A 17,707-nucleotide genomic window follows, 5' to 3' on the forward strand; every position below is an offset into this window, starting at 1 on the left:
TTCAAGAAAAGAATGTTGCATATCGTAATTGGCTTGTTTCTAATTCTTCAGTGTCATTTTCTGCCTGCACCAAAGTTCGCGACAATTGTAAAGCAGTTATTAATCAGTCCAAACTAGAGTTTGAACAGGCTAAGAGTAGAAAACTTGCTTCTTGCCCTAATGGTAGCCAAGCATTCTGGTCTCTTGCCAAAGCTATTGGCCGCAACTTTTGCCCATCTCTGCTCCCACCTCTGTCCAAACCAGATGGTTCTGTTGTCACTTCAGACAAGGATAAAGCTGACCTGCTAGCATCCCATTTTTCTTTCAGCTCATGTATTAATGATCTTGGTAAAACACCTCCCACCATTCCCAACACACTCCATTCAATGCCTCCTATGGTCTTCCGTCAAAAGGATAACAGAAGGATTTTGATGAATCTTGATGCTAAGAAAGCTTCAGGTCCTGATGGCATTTCTCCACTTGTTCTCAAAACCTGTGCTGCTGAACTTACTCCTATTCTTTGCTGCCTTTTTTCACTTTCTTATTCCAAAGGTGTTTTTCCTTCTGCTTGGAAATTTGCTCATATCCGGCCAGTTCCTAAAAAGGGTGACAAATCCCTCCCATCCGATTATCGTCCCATTGTAATTACTTCTACTCTTTCTAAAGTAATGGAGAAATCAATTAACCGCCAACTCTTAAAATACCTAGAAACCTTCCATCTGATCAACGATCGCCAGTATGGATTCCGTCAGTGTCGATCCACTGGTGATATTCTGGCTTATGTTACCCATTTATGGACTAATTCAATGGAAAGGTTCGGTGAAACACAAGTAGTTGCTCTTGACATCTCAAGGGCTTTTGATTGTGTTTGGCATAAAGGTCTTCTAAACAAGCTTCCATCTTATGGTTTGCCAACTGTTTTTAGTAATTGGTTATCCAGTTTTCTCTCTGATCGCTCACTGAGGGTGATGGTAGATGGCTCTCTGTCTTCTAACTTCTCCACTAATGCCGGTGTCCCCCAAGGTTCAGTTCTTTCCCCCACTCTTTTCCTCTTGTATATTAATGACCTTCTTCCATTGACTGGAAATCCTATCCATAGTTCTGCCGATAATAGCACATTGCATTCCACTTTCCATTTTAAGAAACCTTGTCCTGCTCAATCAGCTTCAACTTCTCGAAAATCTACTACCAATTCCTTAAATGCCGATCTTCAGGTAATTCTCCAGTGGGGCAAAGACAACTTAGTTGATTTCAACCCTTCTAAAACTCAGTCTTGTCTTATATCTCGCAAAAAGGATTCTTCTGCTCCTATGCTTATCTTTAGTGACACTCCGATTTCTAGGCAAAATGATATATCTCTTTTGGGGATTACCCTGACTTCTAATCTCTCTTGGCACAAGCACATTACAAATATTGCTTCCTCTGCATCTAAAAAACTTGGTTTTCTCTTTCGCTCTCGGCGTTACTTTTCTTCCAAACAGCTGCTCACTCTGTATAAATCGCAAATCCGCCCTGCCATGGAATATTTTTCCCAGATCTGGGGTGGTGCCCCCAAAACCTCTCTCAGGCTTCTTGATTCCATTCAGAAGAGGGCAATTAGGTTAATTAATGATTCATCTCTAACAGAGTCTCTCCACTCGCTTTCTCATAGACGTACTGTTTCTGCTGCATGCCTCTTCTACAGATACTTCCATGGGCACTGTTCTTCTGAATTGGCTTCTATAATTCCCGCTCTCTCTTTCAAAATAGTCCGAACACGTGCCACCACCAGCCAACATCCATTTACTGTCCAACTTCAAACCCACAGAACCAACTTTTCACCTTCCTCATTTATTCATTCAACTGCCGTTTTCTGGAACAACCTTCCTTCATACGTATTTCCTGAAAATTACAATCTACAGAAGTTCAAGTCCAGTGTCAACAAATATCTTCTTTCATCTTCTCAACCTCCAACCCAAGCACGGTACTAAGTACTATAGGTTATAATACCTCTCGTGTTTGGGGTTCACATAAAAAAAAAAAAAAAAAAAAAAAAAAAATGGAGCGTTTGTTTATATTTGCTAAGGGCAGTTTATTAAAATTTAAAATATAATACAATACTGTACACATATACAGGATAACAAGCTGTAGCACGTCTTCACATGACAATATCCATATATTTGTGCGAACTGACCAGTGAGTGTTTGGTTGGTGCAACGCGGTGTCAGTCATCGATAACTCAAATGTAATTTTTGGCACAATTTGGAATAAAAATTTGTACTAACTGAATTTTGACTCGTATTAAATAAGGTCTGGTATAATTTTATAATTTGTACCAAATCAAATTTCATACTAATTGAGGCTTTGCTGTACACAAATATTTGGAGGATAAGAAAATTATTCTCTCATCACTTCATTTGCTCAAGTACACGAACATCTTTATATTTATCAAATACAAGTTACTTAGAGCTGCCCTTAGAAAAAGCCTTGCCACCAATTTTCAACTGTCAATTTTTCCTAAATAATCCTCTTAAAATATATTACTCCATAACAAATAGATCATTATTCATTAACTGTCAGATTTCTGCCATTTGAATAATATCAACAGTGAAGCAAGTGGATGCTGACTTTCTCCAATTTGCCACAAACAAAAATTGCTGGAGAGGAGTTTTCAAGTTGGCTAGGAATGTCCTTCCCACCAACATCATTTCTCTGTAGTGATGTCACTAAGGGAACATATCTGCACAAAAGTAATGTGTAAGTAGTACTACTCTCAACTGCTCCAACCCCTCCATGAAAGGACCTTGATATTATTGGTTCTTTGATGATGCCAAATTGCTCAGCATCTTTGTTTTATCTATTAATTTGTGAAATGTGGTTCATCAGTTCTGTTATGCATATATATCAGCTAGACTTCCTTTTCAAGCTGTCTTCTAACTATGCAAATGCAACTTTTATTAGTTTTTGAAAAATCTGCATCATATATCTCTTTTTAGGTGCATTGGCACATATGTGTCTTTATCATGTTTGTCCATCCATCCGTCCATCCACCCACATGTAACAACTCAACTCCCAGTGGGCACATTTTCATGAAATTTTATATTCGGGCATTTTAAAAAGGTCTGTTAAGCCATTCCAAATTTCATTAAAATTGGACCAACAGAAATCCAGCAATTATTATTTCTTATTTTTATTTCCATCCTTGTGTAATAACTTAATTCTCAGTGGATGGATTTTCACAAAATTTTATATTTAGGCCTTTTAGAAAGATTTCTCCAGCCATTCAAAATCTCATTAAAACTGGACCAATAGAAATCCAATAACCATTATTTCTTTGTCCATCCATTTGCATGCTATAACTTACTCCCAGTGGGTGGACTCTCTTATTAAAATTGGGCCAGTAACGATCCAGCAATTATTTATTTTTTTCATTAGTAAATTAATAACAGGAGTATACCTCAATATAGTACGTGGAACACTTCCGAATGATACCCTCTAGAAATTAAAACGGAAAAAACGAAAAAAATACCGGTACATTAAAGTAAAATATAAATAATTAAAGTAAAATATAACTTAATTAAACTATTAGTTGAGGCTAACTACATCACCTTTCGAGACAAGGTGTACAAACAAATTTTTGGATTACCAATGGGTTTGAGCCTGAGTGGCTTAATGTCAGAGATCTATCTCTCAACGATTGAGCAGATACATTTGACACCTTTTCGTCCCCGTATCACATACTATGGGAGGTATTTAGACGATGTTCTAGTTATTACCGATAGTAGTACTATCCAAGACATTTTACATTCATTTAATAATATTCATTCTAGACTCAAATTTACATTGGAAAGGGAAGATACGGATACTAAGTCATTAAACTTTCTAAATTTCACGCTTACCCGGGACTCGAACAAAATACAATTTTGCATCTATCGAAAACCGAAAACATTATAATAGCTACCACCCGTTCACCTACAAAAGATCGATTATCTTTAATCAATTTCTAAATGCCTATAAATATTCAACGACGGATTCTGCTTTGGACTCAGAAATACAAATATTAACTAGCAGATTCTTGAACAGGGGTTATCCCATTAACACAATAAATCGAATTAGGGTACAAACTAAGGATAGGATACAAAATACTACACCAATCAACAATGGTAATATCAAAAAATACTTTATTTCGGTCCCATATGTTGAACAGTGGCACAAACAGCTTAACAGATTCTTTAAAGATACCGAATTTAAAATTATAGCTAGGCCTATACGGAAGTTACACACTATACTGAACAATCGCTCGGTTCTTTCCGCGTTCGCAACACAAATTAATGATCTAGTATACAACATTTCTTGCGGTGATTGCGACTCGTCTTACCAAGGTTCGACGCGGTTTTCTCTTAATATTCGTGTAAATCAACACGAAGCCTCAGTTCGTGCTTCTCGTTCAGCAGCGTCAGAATTAGCCTTTCATGCCATTAACGAAAAACATACTTTTTTATTTAACGAGGCCAAAATACTTAACGTTCAACGTAATTATACGCGACTATTAATTGCAGAAACCGTTGAAATTAAATTACACGAGAATTCTGTTAATGTTCGACGGCCATATTTGATCTCCGATGCGTGGACCTTTACGCGCATGCGCGAAGACATATAATCACTATTTAAGTTGCAGGTTTAGCCTGATTCGGTAATTTTCATTCCTGTGATCACGACAGTCGGTCGAAAAGCATTGTCAGCTTCAGGAAGGAAAATCGTTTTGAATATTTTCGTTAGATTCTTTTAATTGCGTTAATTTGAATTTTAATAGTTTTAAATTGATTTTGAATTGTGTTAAATTGATTATTTAATTATTTATATTTTACTTTAATGTACCGGTAAGTTGTCGATTTTTTCGTTTTTTCCGTTTTAATTTCTGGAGGGTATCATTCGGAAGTGTTCCACGTACTATATTGAGTATTACAGCTCTGTTTCATACTATCTAATTATTTTTTGTTGCCACATGATGGTTAGAATGAATGGGAAATGTGGCAGATGTGCAGAAACAAAATTTTCTTAGTTTGTGCATAAAAGTTTTTTTTTTTTTTTTTTTTTGTTAAATCATGAATTGTTATTATTTGTTGATGTGTCTGAAATTTTAACTAACTTATTTTTTAATGTCATGTATTGTACAAAGGGTACTAGGAAAGTTTTGCAATACAGCTTTGTTTATTTAATTTTTTCAAAGTAATTTCCTCTACATTCAATACACCTCTCCATCCTCTGAAACCAATCTTTAAACCAGTTCTGCCAAGTTTCACTAGGGAGTAAAGCACACTCGTTGTCCCAAGCCCGTAGAAGGTCCTCATCACTGGAAAACCGCCTCCCTTTTAGCTTCATTTTCACATGCGGGAACAGTGCAAAGTCGCAGGGAGCAAGGTCTGAACTGTAGGGAGGGTGCTCGAGAAGTTTCAGTCCTGTCGTGGTCAAATATTCGGTGCAGGCTTTGGCGCGGTGAGCTGGAGCATTTTCGTGATGGAGGTACCAGGTGTCCATTCTTGACTTTGGCCGCAGGTTCTTCATAGATCCAATGACTTTAGGCAGGCATTGTTCAGTATACCACTTAGCTGTGACTGTCTTCTGCGTGTCCAAAACGACACGTTCCACAATTCCACTCGATTTGAAAAATACAGCTATCATTTTCTTCTTTACAGATCGGGATTTTCTGACAATTACAGGTGTGTCGTCATCATCAAAGACCCAAACTTTGTTTTGAGCCTTGGTCGGCAGATCGTAATAGTACAGCCAAGTCTCGTCACCGGTCACGATGTTGTTCACATACCGAGATTGTCCCTTATCAAACTTTTTTAACATCTCCCGGCACCAAGTCACACGTCGTGTCATCTGCTCTTCAGTCAGTTGATGCGGCACCCAGAGAGAACAAAGTTTCTTCACGTGCAAATGAACTTGCAGAATCGAACGAATTGCTGGTGCATTTAGGCCCAAAGTATCCTCTATCTGTTGGTAGGTCACTCGCCTGTTTTCGTCAAGCATTTTCCTCACAGCAGTAACGTTTTCCTCCGTAACTGACATTCGTGGCCTTCCCGGCCTCTCAGAATCCTCCAGAGTGAAATTTCCCCTTTGGAATTCTCTATACCACCTGAATATCGTTGTACGATGTGGACAATCATCATCTAGTGCAAGAGTCATTTCTTCTAAGCACTGGTCTATGGTTAAACCACACACGAAATTATACCGCAAAACTGTCCTTATCTCATTTCGTGACCACGATGCCATCGCAAGCACTTTACATTCTCACTACTAATGAATAACTGAGCCCATCGACTTGGCGCGGTGGCTACTATGCACGTATGAACATGTCTCAACATGCAGCAACAAGCAGCTTCCTGTGATTCATTGTTGCGTCATATTGCAAAACTTTCCTAGTACCCTTTGTAATTGTTTTGTATAGTTATAGAGCTCTCGATGTAGTTAACACTATTTCAAGAGCTTGTATGTTTGAATGGAATAAAAGATTTTTTGAAGGAAGAGAGAATGTGGAAGACAATGAATGACTAGGCCATCTGGTATCAGTATTAGGAGTTGAAAATGTTGCAAGAAAGCAAGCTTATAGTATTAGGAAAAAAAAAAAAAAAAAACCTACCCACCTCACCCATCCATCCATTATAAGAATTTATCTAGTTTTTAGTATCCAGGAAAACTGAAGAAAATGCACACAGAGTACGGACACTGATTAGAAATGATGCCTATTCAGGCCACAAATGTTAGTGCCGGTGGGCATTTAAAATTTAGAATGGTTGCTTTATATTGAGTTCTGATGCAGCCATTCTAATGCTTAAATGGTGATCACTTAAGCATTTCAATGGGTGCATAAGAACTCAAAATGGACAAAGAAACAGACAAATTTTAACTGAAAATTTAGGAATGAGAAAAGTGTGGAGTATACCAAGATGGTGCCAAAAATTTTGAATGAAGATTAGAGAACAAGACGACTCCAAGTACTTGCAATGAAACCTGGCTGTTCCAATATGATCCAGAAACTAAAAGAGAGTCAATGCAATGGAAGATAAAACAATCCCACAGAGCAAAAATGTGAAAATCAAAAATTAAAACCATACTTCTTGTTTTCTTTGATATTAAAGGAATTATTATGACTGAATACATTCCATCAAATTAGACTGTCAACCAAACATACACTGAAGTTCTGACAAGGATGTGTGAAAAAATTCAAAGGAAGAGACCTGAATTGTGGAAGGATGGTTGGATACTTCATCAAGACAATATGCTCTCTGTTTAAAAGTTTCTGGTAAAAAACAAATCCCTACATGTGAATATGCACCCTACTCACCTGACTTTTTTTTCCTGTTCCCCAAACTGAAAAGGGTATGACTGAACAAAACACAACTGAAGTGTTAAAAGGGATTACAGAAGATAACTTCCAGAAATGTTTTTGTGTTTGGAAGAACTGTATGGAACAGTGTGTGCAAGCCCAAGGCAAGGGGATAACTTGTAAGGTATGAAATATTTCACAACATTTATTTTATCGCAACAGTCTAATTATAGTAGAGCATTGATAATCCGAACTAATTGGGACAGGGGGTAGTTCAGACTTCCAATTTGTTCGGATTTTTGAACTCATCAAAAATACTGTTCTATACTGTTCTGGAGACTAAAAAAAAAAGTTTAGTAAGTTTAGAAATAAAAACACTGGCTTTAAAATCTGAGGGATCGCCAAAACTTTGTCTCTGTGTGAACAACAAATAAATGGCATCTTTGAGGGATGGGTCACTAGCTGTTCTCATAGTTTTTCTTTTTTTTTTTTTGCACCACCTGAATCATGTTTCGATGCGAACTTCTTCCTTTGAAAATGTATTTTAAATTTCAATCTTCGATTCAATCGGTAAAAATTTCTGCTTCATTTTAAAAGACAAAGAAACTACAGTACGGTAAAATAAACTCCGTAAAAACTCTGTTCAGAATCTTTTTACTCCGTATCTTGCTCGTGCTCATTGCTAGTTGCAGTTTCAGCATGCTGTGTTCTTTGTTATTCATTGACGCTTATCTTTTTTTATTGTTTTAGATATTACAACAACAACAAAAAAAAAAAAAAAAAAATGTCAGTGAACAGAAATATCAGATTACAAAGTGTTATGTTTAGTTAGTACCGTATGAATATTAATTAATCTATGTACGTCGTAAGTGTAAATTTTTATTTTTATTTTGCTAACCTGTGGATAATATTCTTCAGATTTTTACACATCATTTAATTTTGTAATTGGTAAGAGAGAAAAAAAAAAGGTGCAAATATTTGTGCTTTATATCTTCATTTCTATAGCCTGTGGATAATATTCTTCTGATTTTCGATAATTAGAATTTAATATAATCAAAATTCGATTTGCAAATGTGATCACAATAACTGGCACTTATTGTAATTATTTTATCGCACTAGCATAAAAAAAAAATTAAATGCTGGCTTGTACGGATTACTGATGTTTGGATTTTCGATGCTCTATTGTATTTAATAGTCACACCTTGCATATTCTTATTTAGTATACAATACAGTAGAGATTTCTAAATTAAAAAAAAAACTGCATTATTTCTGCATATATTATTTTATAGAGAAAACATTTCTTCTATATTTTAACATATTTTTCTCTATATTATTTTAATACTGGGTGGATTTTCCACCCAGTGTTAAAAGTGAAACCTCCTAACTCCTAAAGTAAAAGTACTAAAAACTTTGCCCAATACTAATGGGAAATGTTTTAAGGTTTTTTTTTTTTTTTTTTGTTGGGAGGTGGGAGGAAGCTTAGCTTTTGACCTGGACAGGTGGACATAGCATGACATTAAAATGAAGCACACTAAAACTAAGAGTCATAAACTTGGGTTTAACTTTGACAAGAACACACTGATGTATGAACTACTTAAGTTTTTACTTAAGGTTCCCCAGTATGGGGAACCATAAGTAAAAACAATCCCTTTAATTATGTTATTAAATATACTTTACTTTTGAATAAAGAGAGAAAACTCACTCTTTTAAGTGATTAAGTGCTTCTGCAAGTCCAAAATCAAGGATGTCACCACCACCAATTAATCGCAGATATTGTAAGTTCTGTAGCTGACCAAGACCTAAATAATACTGTATGCAGAAAATACAAATAAAAAGAATCATCTATATAAAAAATGTAATTTTCAAACTATGCAATTAATATAATGCAGTAAATGAAACAATTTAATCTACATAACTTTCTGTACATTGAAAGTACAAGATGTGCATTAAAGTATGAAATTAATATCAACTGGTTTTATTTTATTACTTTTTTCATTTTGTTGTAGGTTTATACTGTCCATATGTAATAACTGTGTCATTAAACTTACAAAAGGAATGTAAAAATTATCCCTGTTGTTGTGAATCTGAAGAATTGGGGGGGGGGGGGGGGGGGAGAGAGAGACTAGTTGCAGAGTTCAGTAACAGTCAGCTGGAGGGGAAAAAAAAAAAAAAAAAAAAAAAATGCCAAGCACATGTCGTAGATGGTTTCATGTGAAACAACCTTTGCGTTTCTTTTAGGCATTTTGATTTGTATATATTCATTATGAAATTAAAGAGCCTTTGTATTGTAAATATTTTATTGATCATTCACAAATTTCCATAATTTCAGCTGGAAGACAATGGATTTATGATAACTAAAGTAAGAGACGTATACTTGCGATTGCAGTGTATCTAAATGTCTCTGAAAAACAGCGTTGATCGAAGTACCCAATCTCGTAGTTGAAATTGAGGGATTAATGTTTAGAGTTAGATCAAACATTTCTTGCAGGAAAGTAATTAACAGTTTAGTTTCTTCCAATCCGAGGTTAACGTTGAAATCGCCACTCATGATCATGAGTATTTTATGTAAATCTTTCTTTAACAGCACTCCACCTTGAATTGAGTACGACCACCAAACAAAATGAACAAAGTCAATTATATCCTGTATGTCACTGTTAGGAGAAATATAGACAACCACTGTTACTATCACTTGGCCGCTGGGTAACATGCACTCTGCTGTACATGTATCACCAACAAGCCGAACACTGACTGTTGAACCAGTCGTTTGTCGATAGATGGCATCTAAGTATAGTGTAACAATGTGTACCTCTTCCATCTTTTTGTGATATATTGTGACTCCAGCTGTTCATTTGGTTTCATGCTTGGGTGCCTCCGTAGCCAGGTGGGCAGGAGCAGCAGTGTGTAGCACATGCTTCTTGATTAGACTGGGGTTTGAGCCCGTGACCACCAAATACGGAGGATGCGGAAAGGTCAGGGGAATGGCCACCGCATATCCCCGGAGCAATATGGCCTTAGTTGCTAATGCTCCTAAATAACAAACAAACAACAACAACATGCTAGAATTGAACCATGCAATCGAATTTCAGGATGCTGACACTCTTGCTATTGTCTAACCAAGTCTCAGATAGCAGCAAGATTTGGCACTGTTGTGTAACAGTGTCAGTGAGGTCGTGGTGGGCCTGTAGACTGGCAGTTAACTGAGAGTTCCTTCCTATCGTGGATGAATTCAAGCAAGCTGGCCTATTTCGTTTATAGTTTCCCAGTCTGTGGTAGAATCTCTTATCGCCAGTCGGCGAAACAATGTAAAGTCCATTGATATCAGTTATGCATGACAGAGCGATATAAACCAGCTGTTGTTAGTGCCCCTTTTCGTAGTCGTTAAACACAGTATTGAACATGCCGCCTTGCGACTTGTGTATCATCTTTGCACAAGCTGGTATGAGATGAACGTGATTTCTTTTTCTCAGATAGCAGCAAGATTTGGCACTGTTGTGTAACAGTGTCAGTGAGGTCGTGGTGGGCCCGTAGACTGGCAGTTAACTGAGAGTTCCTTCCTATTGTGGATGAATTCAAGCAAGCTGGCCTATCTCGTTTATAGTTTCCCAGTCTGTGGTAGAATCTCTTATCACCAGTCGGCGAGACAATGTAAAGTCCATTGATATCAGTTATGCATGACAGAGCGATATAAACCAGCTGTTGTTAGTGCCCCTTTTCGTAGTCGTTAAACACAGTATTGAACATGCCGCCTTGCGACTTGTGTATCATCTTTGCACAAGCTGTTATGAGATGAACATGATTTCTTTTGGCACAGACTGTGCAGTTATTATTCAGTGATATATTCGTGGTTCGTCTTGCAAGCGGCACGGCTGTGGGATTGATCTTGTCTGCTTGCATGTATCTCGCTGCCTTCTTCTGAGCTAACTTTCGGATCTTAGGTGAGGTGGTAAATTCGAGCCACAATCGTATCTGTTGTTCTTCATTGTATTCGATCTTAGAGCCCATCAGTAGCATCCACATTGGTAGTGACGATATATGGCTTTCTGATGACCAGTGGGAGCTCATAGGGAAATCTGCCAATGTCGATAACCAACATTCTATACTTTCTGGTGACCATGTGTTTCTTGTTCTGCATTTGTGCAACCCATGAAGATGTCTTGGGCAACTGATTCCACTTTCTCTTCTGCAGCACTGAGGATAGCACAATTGTACTCATTGATGGAATCATTTCGCAAGTAGAGTTGTATACCGCTTGGACAGAGGCAATCAGCTTCGTCCTGAGCGAAGAAATGTGATTTAATAAGGTCTTACTCATTCTGATCTAATTTAGCTCCGTTAATGATTTTGGTTAACAGACAAGAACATGACGTTCGACTGGCGCATAACTTGATTGAGCTCATAGTATTTGAGGCTACACCAGAGAGCAGGGCCGGAAATATGCTGCTTTATCTGTTTATAAACCGGGATCATGTGAACTGGAGGCAGCTGACACAAGTCCCCAATTAGGAACATGTCCCACCCACTGTAGCTGTTTTAGCCTCGCATCCATATGACATAACAGCTCGGCACTGATCAGTATTAGTATTAGTAATGGCTGCATGGTGCAAGAAAGCCTTTTTTTGGCTGGTGCTTATTATTAAAAAAAAAAAAAAAAAAAAAGGAAATTAAACCTATCATCCTATACGCTTCCCTTACCCGAAAGTACTATCCAGATGACCTTTGAATTTCCCCAAACTGTCGGCCTCTACCACCCATGAAGGCAACTTATTCCAGTAATTTATAACTCGCTGGCTAAAATAAAACTTCCTGCAGTCCAATCTAAACATTTCCCCCGTAACTTGAATTTATGTCCCCTAGTTCTAGCATCATTTATAATCTTGAAAATTTTGTCCTCATTCATTTTACTGATGCCTCTCAGAGCCTTAAACACCTCAATCAAATCTCCTCTAAGGTGTCTAGTTTCCAAACTCTGCAACCCACATATTCGAAGTCTTTCTTCATAAGGACGCCCTTTTGCCGATCTCACCAGGCGAGTTACCCTTCTTTGCACCTTTTCAAGAAGCTCGATGTCTTTCTTTAGGTGCGGTCTCCTTACTTGAACACAGTATTCCAAGTGTGGTCTAACATAAGCCTTATATAATGGGATTATCACGTCCCTATCTCTACTTGCAAAAGTTCGATAGATCATCGATAGGACACCATGGGCCTTCCTTGCAACCTGTTTACAATGCTCAGAGAATTTCATGTCTGACCGTATCGTAACACCCAAGTCCCTTTCCTCCAGTACTGGGTTTAGTTGAACTCCACCAAGTTAATAAGTTTTTTTGGGATTATTGTTTCCCAGGTGTAATACCTTACACTTTGTTGGATTAAAGCACAGCTGCCATTTTTCTGACCATTCCTGAAGTCTATCTAGGTTTCTCTGAAGAAGCTCAGCTTGACAGTGATCATTAACTACTCTACCAATTTTAACATCATCTGCAAATTTAGACATCATGCCCTCTATCCCTTCATCAATGTCGTTTATGAAAATTAAAAACAACAGTGGTCCTAATACTGATCCTTGGGGAACCCCACTTCTTACATCAACCCAATCTGAGGAATAGCCATTTATCACAACCCTCTGCCTCCTGCCCTGAAGCCATCCTTCTATCCATCTAAGGATTTTCCCATGATTCCAACCTATTCCAGCTTATAAAGCAACCGCTCATGTGGGACTGAGTCAAAAGCTTTGCTGAAATCTAAATAAACAATGTCGAAATTATTCCCGAAATCCAGCTCGTGAGTGACCCTTTCGAAATAGCGAACCAGATTTGTTAAACATGATTTTCCCTTTACAAAACCATGCTGAGTATCCTTGAGAATTTCAATTCGATCCAAATGATCCTGAATTCCACCCTTGATCATTGCCTCCATGATTTTCCCTACTACTGAAGTCAGACTGACAGGTCGATAATTTCCAACTTCACTTTTAGAGCCACTCTTATGTATGGGAGATACATTTGCACTTTTCCAATCCAAGGGAATCTCCCTAGAGTCTAGTGATGCTCGCATAATTAGCCTCAATGGTTCAATGCACTCGCTTGCCGCCTGTCTTAAGATTATAGGGTATATTCCATCAACTCCAGGAGCCTTACTGGTCTGTAGGCTCGAAAGTTTTTTCATTAAATAATCTTGCGAAATTTCAATATCATTAATTACATATTTTTTAACTTCGCTCCCACAATTTCCCATTGCCACAAAAGGCTTTTCATTTGTAAATATCGATGCAAAATAACTGTTGAGTTCATCTGCAACGGCAGCTGGTGTATTTATTACTATCCCCTTTCTCTTACGTAAAGGTCCGATATGGTTTGTCCTGCTCTTCTTGGCATTTATATATGTGAAGAATTCTTTATCCCCCCTCTTTGTTCTGTTTGCTAGTGATTTCTCATAAACTGCCTTTGCCTGTCGAACCTTTTCTGTGGCTCTATTACACATCACCTTGTAGCTGTTATAGGCTTCAGTACTTTTTATTGCTCTGTAACCTTTCCATGCCACCTTTTTCTGCTCAAGTAATGTGGCAACTTCACTATTCATCCAACTTGGAACCCTCCTCGTGGAGTATTTTTTTAATGGTATATACGCATTCAAGGCATCTGTGATTAATGTTTTAAAAGCGTACCACAGTTCAATTGTATTCATTCTCTGTGCGATATCTACCCAGTTAATAGAGGCCATGTAGTACCTTAAGGCATCATAATTTCCTTTTCTGAAATTAAAACCTATCCCTTTGCCTTTTACTTCTGCTACCTCTCTCGTCATCATCCACCGTAGAACTCCGTGATCACTTCCTGCTACTGGTTCCTCTACTGTCAGCCCTGTTATGTCATCTGATTCATGTGTGATGATGAGGTCTAGGATATTCTTTTCTCTAGTACTTTCCCTGACATGTTGATACAAATAACAGTCATCTAGTTGATTTAAAAATTTTGTTCCCCATGTCGAGTTTCCTTCCCATTTACTCCAATCAATTAGAGGCAAATTGAAATCACCCATAATAAGGCATTGACGTTTACTTGCCCATTCCATTTGCATGTAGAGGCTTTTGTCATAATCTTCACAATCACCTGGTCTGTAGATTACTCCTACTCGCATTATACCTTTGTTTCCAACTATCTCACACCATACAGACTCTATACTAGCATGTGAAATGTCTGAATCCAGGAAAGCTATCGTCGCACTCAGGCTGCTTCTGATAAGAAGCATTACCCCACCACCCCTTCTATCTACTCTATCCTTCCTAAATACATTATACAAGCCGTACTGGAACTCATCATCCCCAATTTCCGGGTGGCACCACGTCTCTGTAAGCCCTATTATGTCCGCGTTACTTGTTTTAACCAGTAGTTCGAATTCGCTCATTTTATTGACGACACTTCTAACGTTACTGTATAAACAATTAAGATTTACTGTTCTTGTATATTTAACAAACCCTAACACATCCCTTGAAGTTTTTTAGGCTCTCTTCCCTGATATTAGCTACAAGCTCACGTGAAACATCTTTGCCCCCAGAACATCTAGATAGTACGCCCAGTTTGGGTAACAGATAAGAACTCTTAAGGTGTGTGCAAGAGTTACATTGACCAATATTATCAGATAAACGCGTGTCAGTATTACCCACATCCCCCCTAACTAGCAGTTTCCCTGAACCTTTAAGGTATCCTCAATAATACTGGCAAAAACCTTTGCACCACCTTTGTTTAAGTGTATCCCGTCTCTACAAAACAAATTCCTTCTACCTACAAGTGTGGGTCATGCTGATAGAAATTTACCCCCTAAAGCCTTGCTGATTCCTTCAAGTCTTGAGTTAATCCACAAGGCTCTTAACATATAATCCCTCCTATCGTGTCTGGGCAGAATTGCAGACACATAGACATTATGGCCTAGCTTGCGGCATTTCCTCAGCATGGTCCTGTATTTTTCCAACAAATCGTCAGATCGTGTACGTTTAATATCATTTGTCCCCACATGAATAATAATATTTTCTTTACCCCCTTTAAAATCTGACAATCTGTTGGTGACATCATCAATAGTTGCTCCCGGCAGACATACCCTGGTTCTGCTCCACCTATCCTTATTACAAAAAATATTCCCCGTTTCCCTGACAATGGAGTCTCCTAATAAAACAATGTCCTTTTTAACCAGAGTAGTTTGCACTTGGTTTTTCTGTTTTGAGGCTTGAATCGGGTGTGCATCACTTGGTAGATTGCTGGAGTTTTGAGTCCCTGACGAGCTCCCAGATGCATTATTTTCGAGGGCAAGCACTCGTTTTTTCAGGGACTCAAATCTTATCAGTGCACCAAATTGTAATTTAAGATCGCTGCACTCCTTACATCGATTACAAAGAAAAGAATCCCCAGGTGAGGTAGGATTAGTCACCAGGTTGACCTTGGAAAACATTCCACAGGTTCCACAACGGATTAAATCATGACTCACCCGTAAATTGCCATCTGCTATTTCGGTGTGAGTCACGATACCCTGTGATGTGTTTAAGGCAGGTCTCGTAACTACCATTATAAAATTAAATAAATATCAATATAACTTTAAAAAATTATATCTATAATATTATTAAAATCAAACAGTTACAGGAAAACCTATAACAAAATAATCCAACAATATCGAAATAAATCAAATATTTAAAAGCACTATCCAAAAGTAAACCACTTAACTGAGGAGCCCTGTCTAAGCGCGTCCGCTCACCTCGAATGCCAACGATGGAATCATACTGACTTCACCAATTATTAGCATTCTAATGTATTTAAACAATGATCTGTATTACTGTGTGACTTCCACTGACGAACGCAGGTTTCTCGAAGTGGACATCTTAAGGGAAAGTGTGCACAGTATTTCCGTAATAAGTTTTCGTGTTTCTTTGCAATTGTGCCGAGTCGGTTGAGCATAGCACACTTTAGATCGTCATTAATCTCGCTGTCTGGATGATTGAAAAGTCTTGAAAGGGGTTTCTCGCAGTTGTATAACAAGGCTTGCAAGTCACTACTGCATGCTTCGTCATGGTCACCGTCTTCATTGCTTGACTCAATCGTTTTACAAATTTCCATCTTTTTGCAAATGTTCACATCTGATCCATACAATTTACTCTGTTCCAGTATGAGCTCTTCACTGTCATTGTAGACTTGATAAATGCCATCTCTGACAGTATCTCTGTTTCCTCATTGTGAAATGGAATGTGCAGCATTACGATCTTGCATCTGTACTCCATGAGATCCTGAGCCACATCATAGTTTTGATAGTGTATTATGCATGGATACTGTTGTTTCTTGCAGATCGCGTTAGAGCTGCAGGTGTAATTTGAGACAAAGCATGACAGAGTAACACGATCCAAGTGATGTGTGTCTCTTCTTGTATTTGTCAAACCAATTCTCTTTTGATATGTCATGAATCCTCCATAATGTTCTTCTTTATTGGACCTCCTCACTCTCTGTTGCTCGGTTGGCCAAACAGTGGGAATGTAAACTACCACTGTGGAGCTCTCTGACATGGGTTGATGTAGTAAATACCAGGCAATTTCTTGACTTATGATCTTGACACTGTTGACCACTTCGAAGGACAGTTTTCTTGTGATTTTGACCATGTCGAACTCTGGGTGCTCATTCATGATTGTAATGATCTATCGCTGTAAATTGCTGATCTCTAGGTTCATCTTGTTCTTGTACTCAGCAACATGTGCAATACAAGAGTATTCCTCTGCAATGAATCGAATACCATTGTTTGATTTTAAAACATTACAGACAAACAAGTAAAATGCTACTTCTCACTCAGTTGATGTTTGAGAAACACCTTGGACTGATTTATGCCAACTCTGAGCACATCCAAGTGATAGTCATAGGAGTTTCCATCGTTCGCCCTGAAGAAGGCATCAATGTCGGCATAATCATTATCCTCTAGATTTTGCCACATCTTGTAGTGAGTGGGGTATTTTACTTTGTATCCGCCTGTCTTAAGTATGGGCACTAATATAGTGGTTGAGAGAGAAGGCATGAGTGGTGCTTCAAACCAAGACGTCTCTTGTTTACCCACCATTATTTTCTTGTAACATGTGTGAGTTTGAAGTTTGATGCTCCCTGAAACCTCGCTAGCGGAGACAGATACTAACTTGTTGATCATTGCAATGGCATCTTTGTCCTTACCCAAATGGCCTTTCGTAGTGTTATTTAGCCACAGCAAAACATGTGCGTGTGGAGTAACACAATGTTCAAATTCCATACGCTTGAAAACGTTGATGATGTAAAATTGACCAAAAGGACTATAACGTTTCGACTGCAATGTGTTCATAATAACATCCACAATCTTCTTGAAGTATATTGCACAAGTTACAGAATCTTCACTTGTGTCACCATGAAGTTCTGCATGAAGTCT

The 17,707-nt window shown here is 38.0% G+C and overlaps 1 protein-coding gene across 1 annotated transcript in view; it reads right to left on the reverse strand.

Moving 5' to 3' along the window:
* Positions 1–17,707, reverse strand: part of LOC150076912 (uncharacterized) — a 347,314-nt gene that overhangs the window by 13,471 nt on the left and 316,136 nt on the right. Inside the window, exon 13 of the mRNA XM_090385729.1 lies at positions 8,994–9,100. Coding sequence (XP_090241855.1) covers positions 8,994–9,100 — 107 coding nt within the window. The remainder of the gene's footprint in view (positions 1–8,993; positions 9,101–17,707) is intronic.

This window comes from Mastigoproctus giganteus, chromosome 12, assembly GCF_048544385.1.
Source record: "Mastigoproctus giganteus isolate SK-2022 chromosome 12, ASM4854438v1, whole genome shotgun sequence".
Lineage (NCBI taxonomy): Eukaryota > Metazoa > Arthropoda > Arachnida > Uropygi > Thelyphonidae > Mastigoproctus > Mastigoproctus giganteus.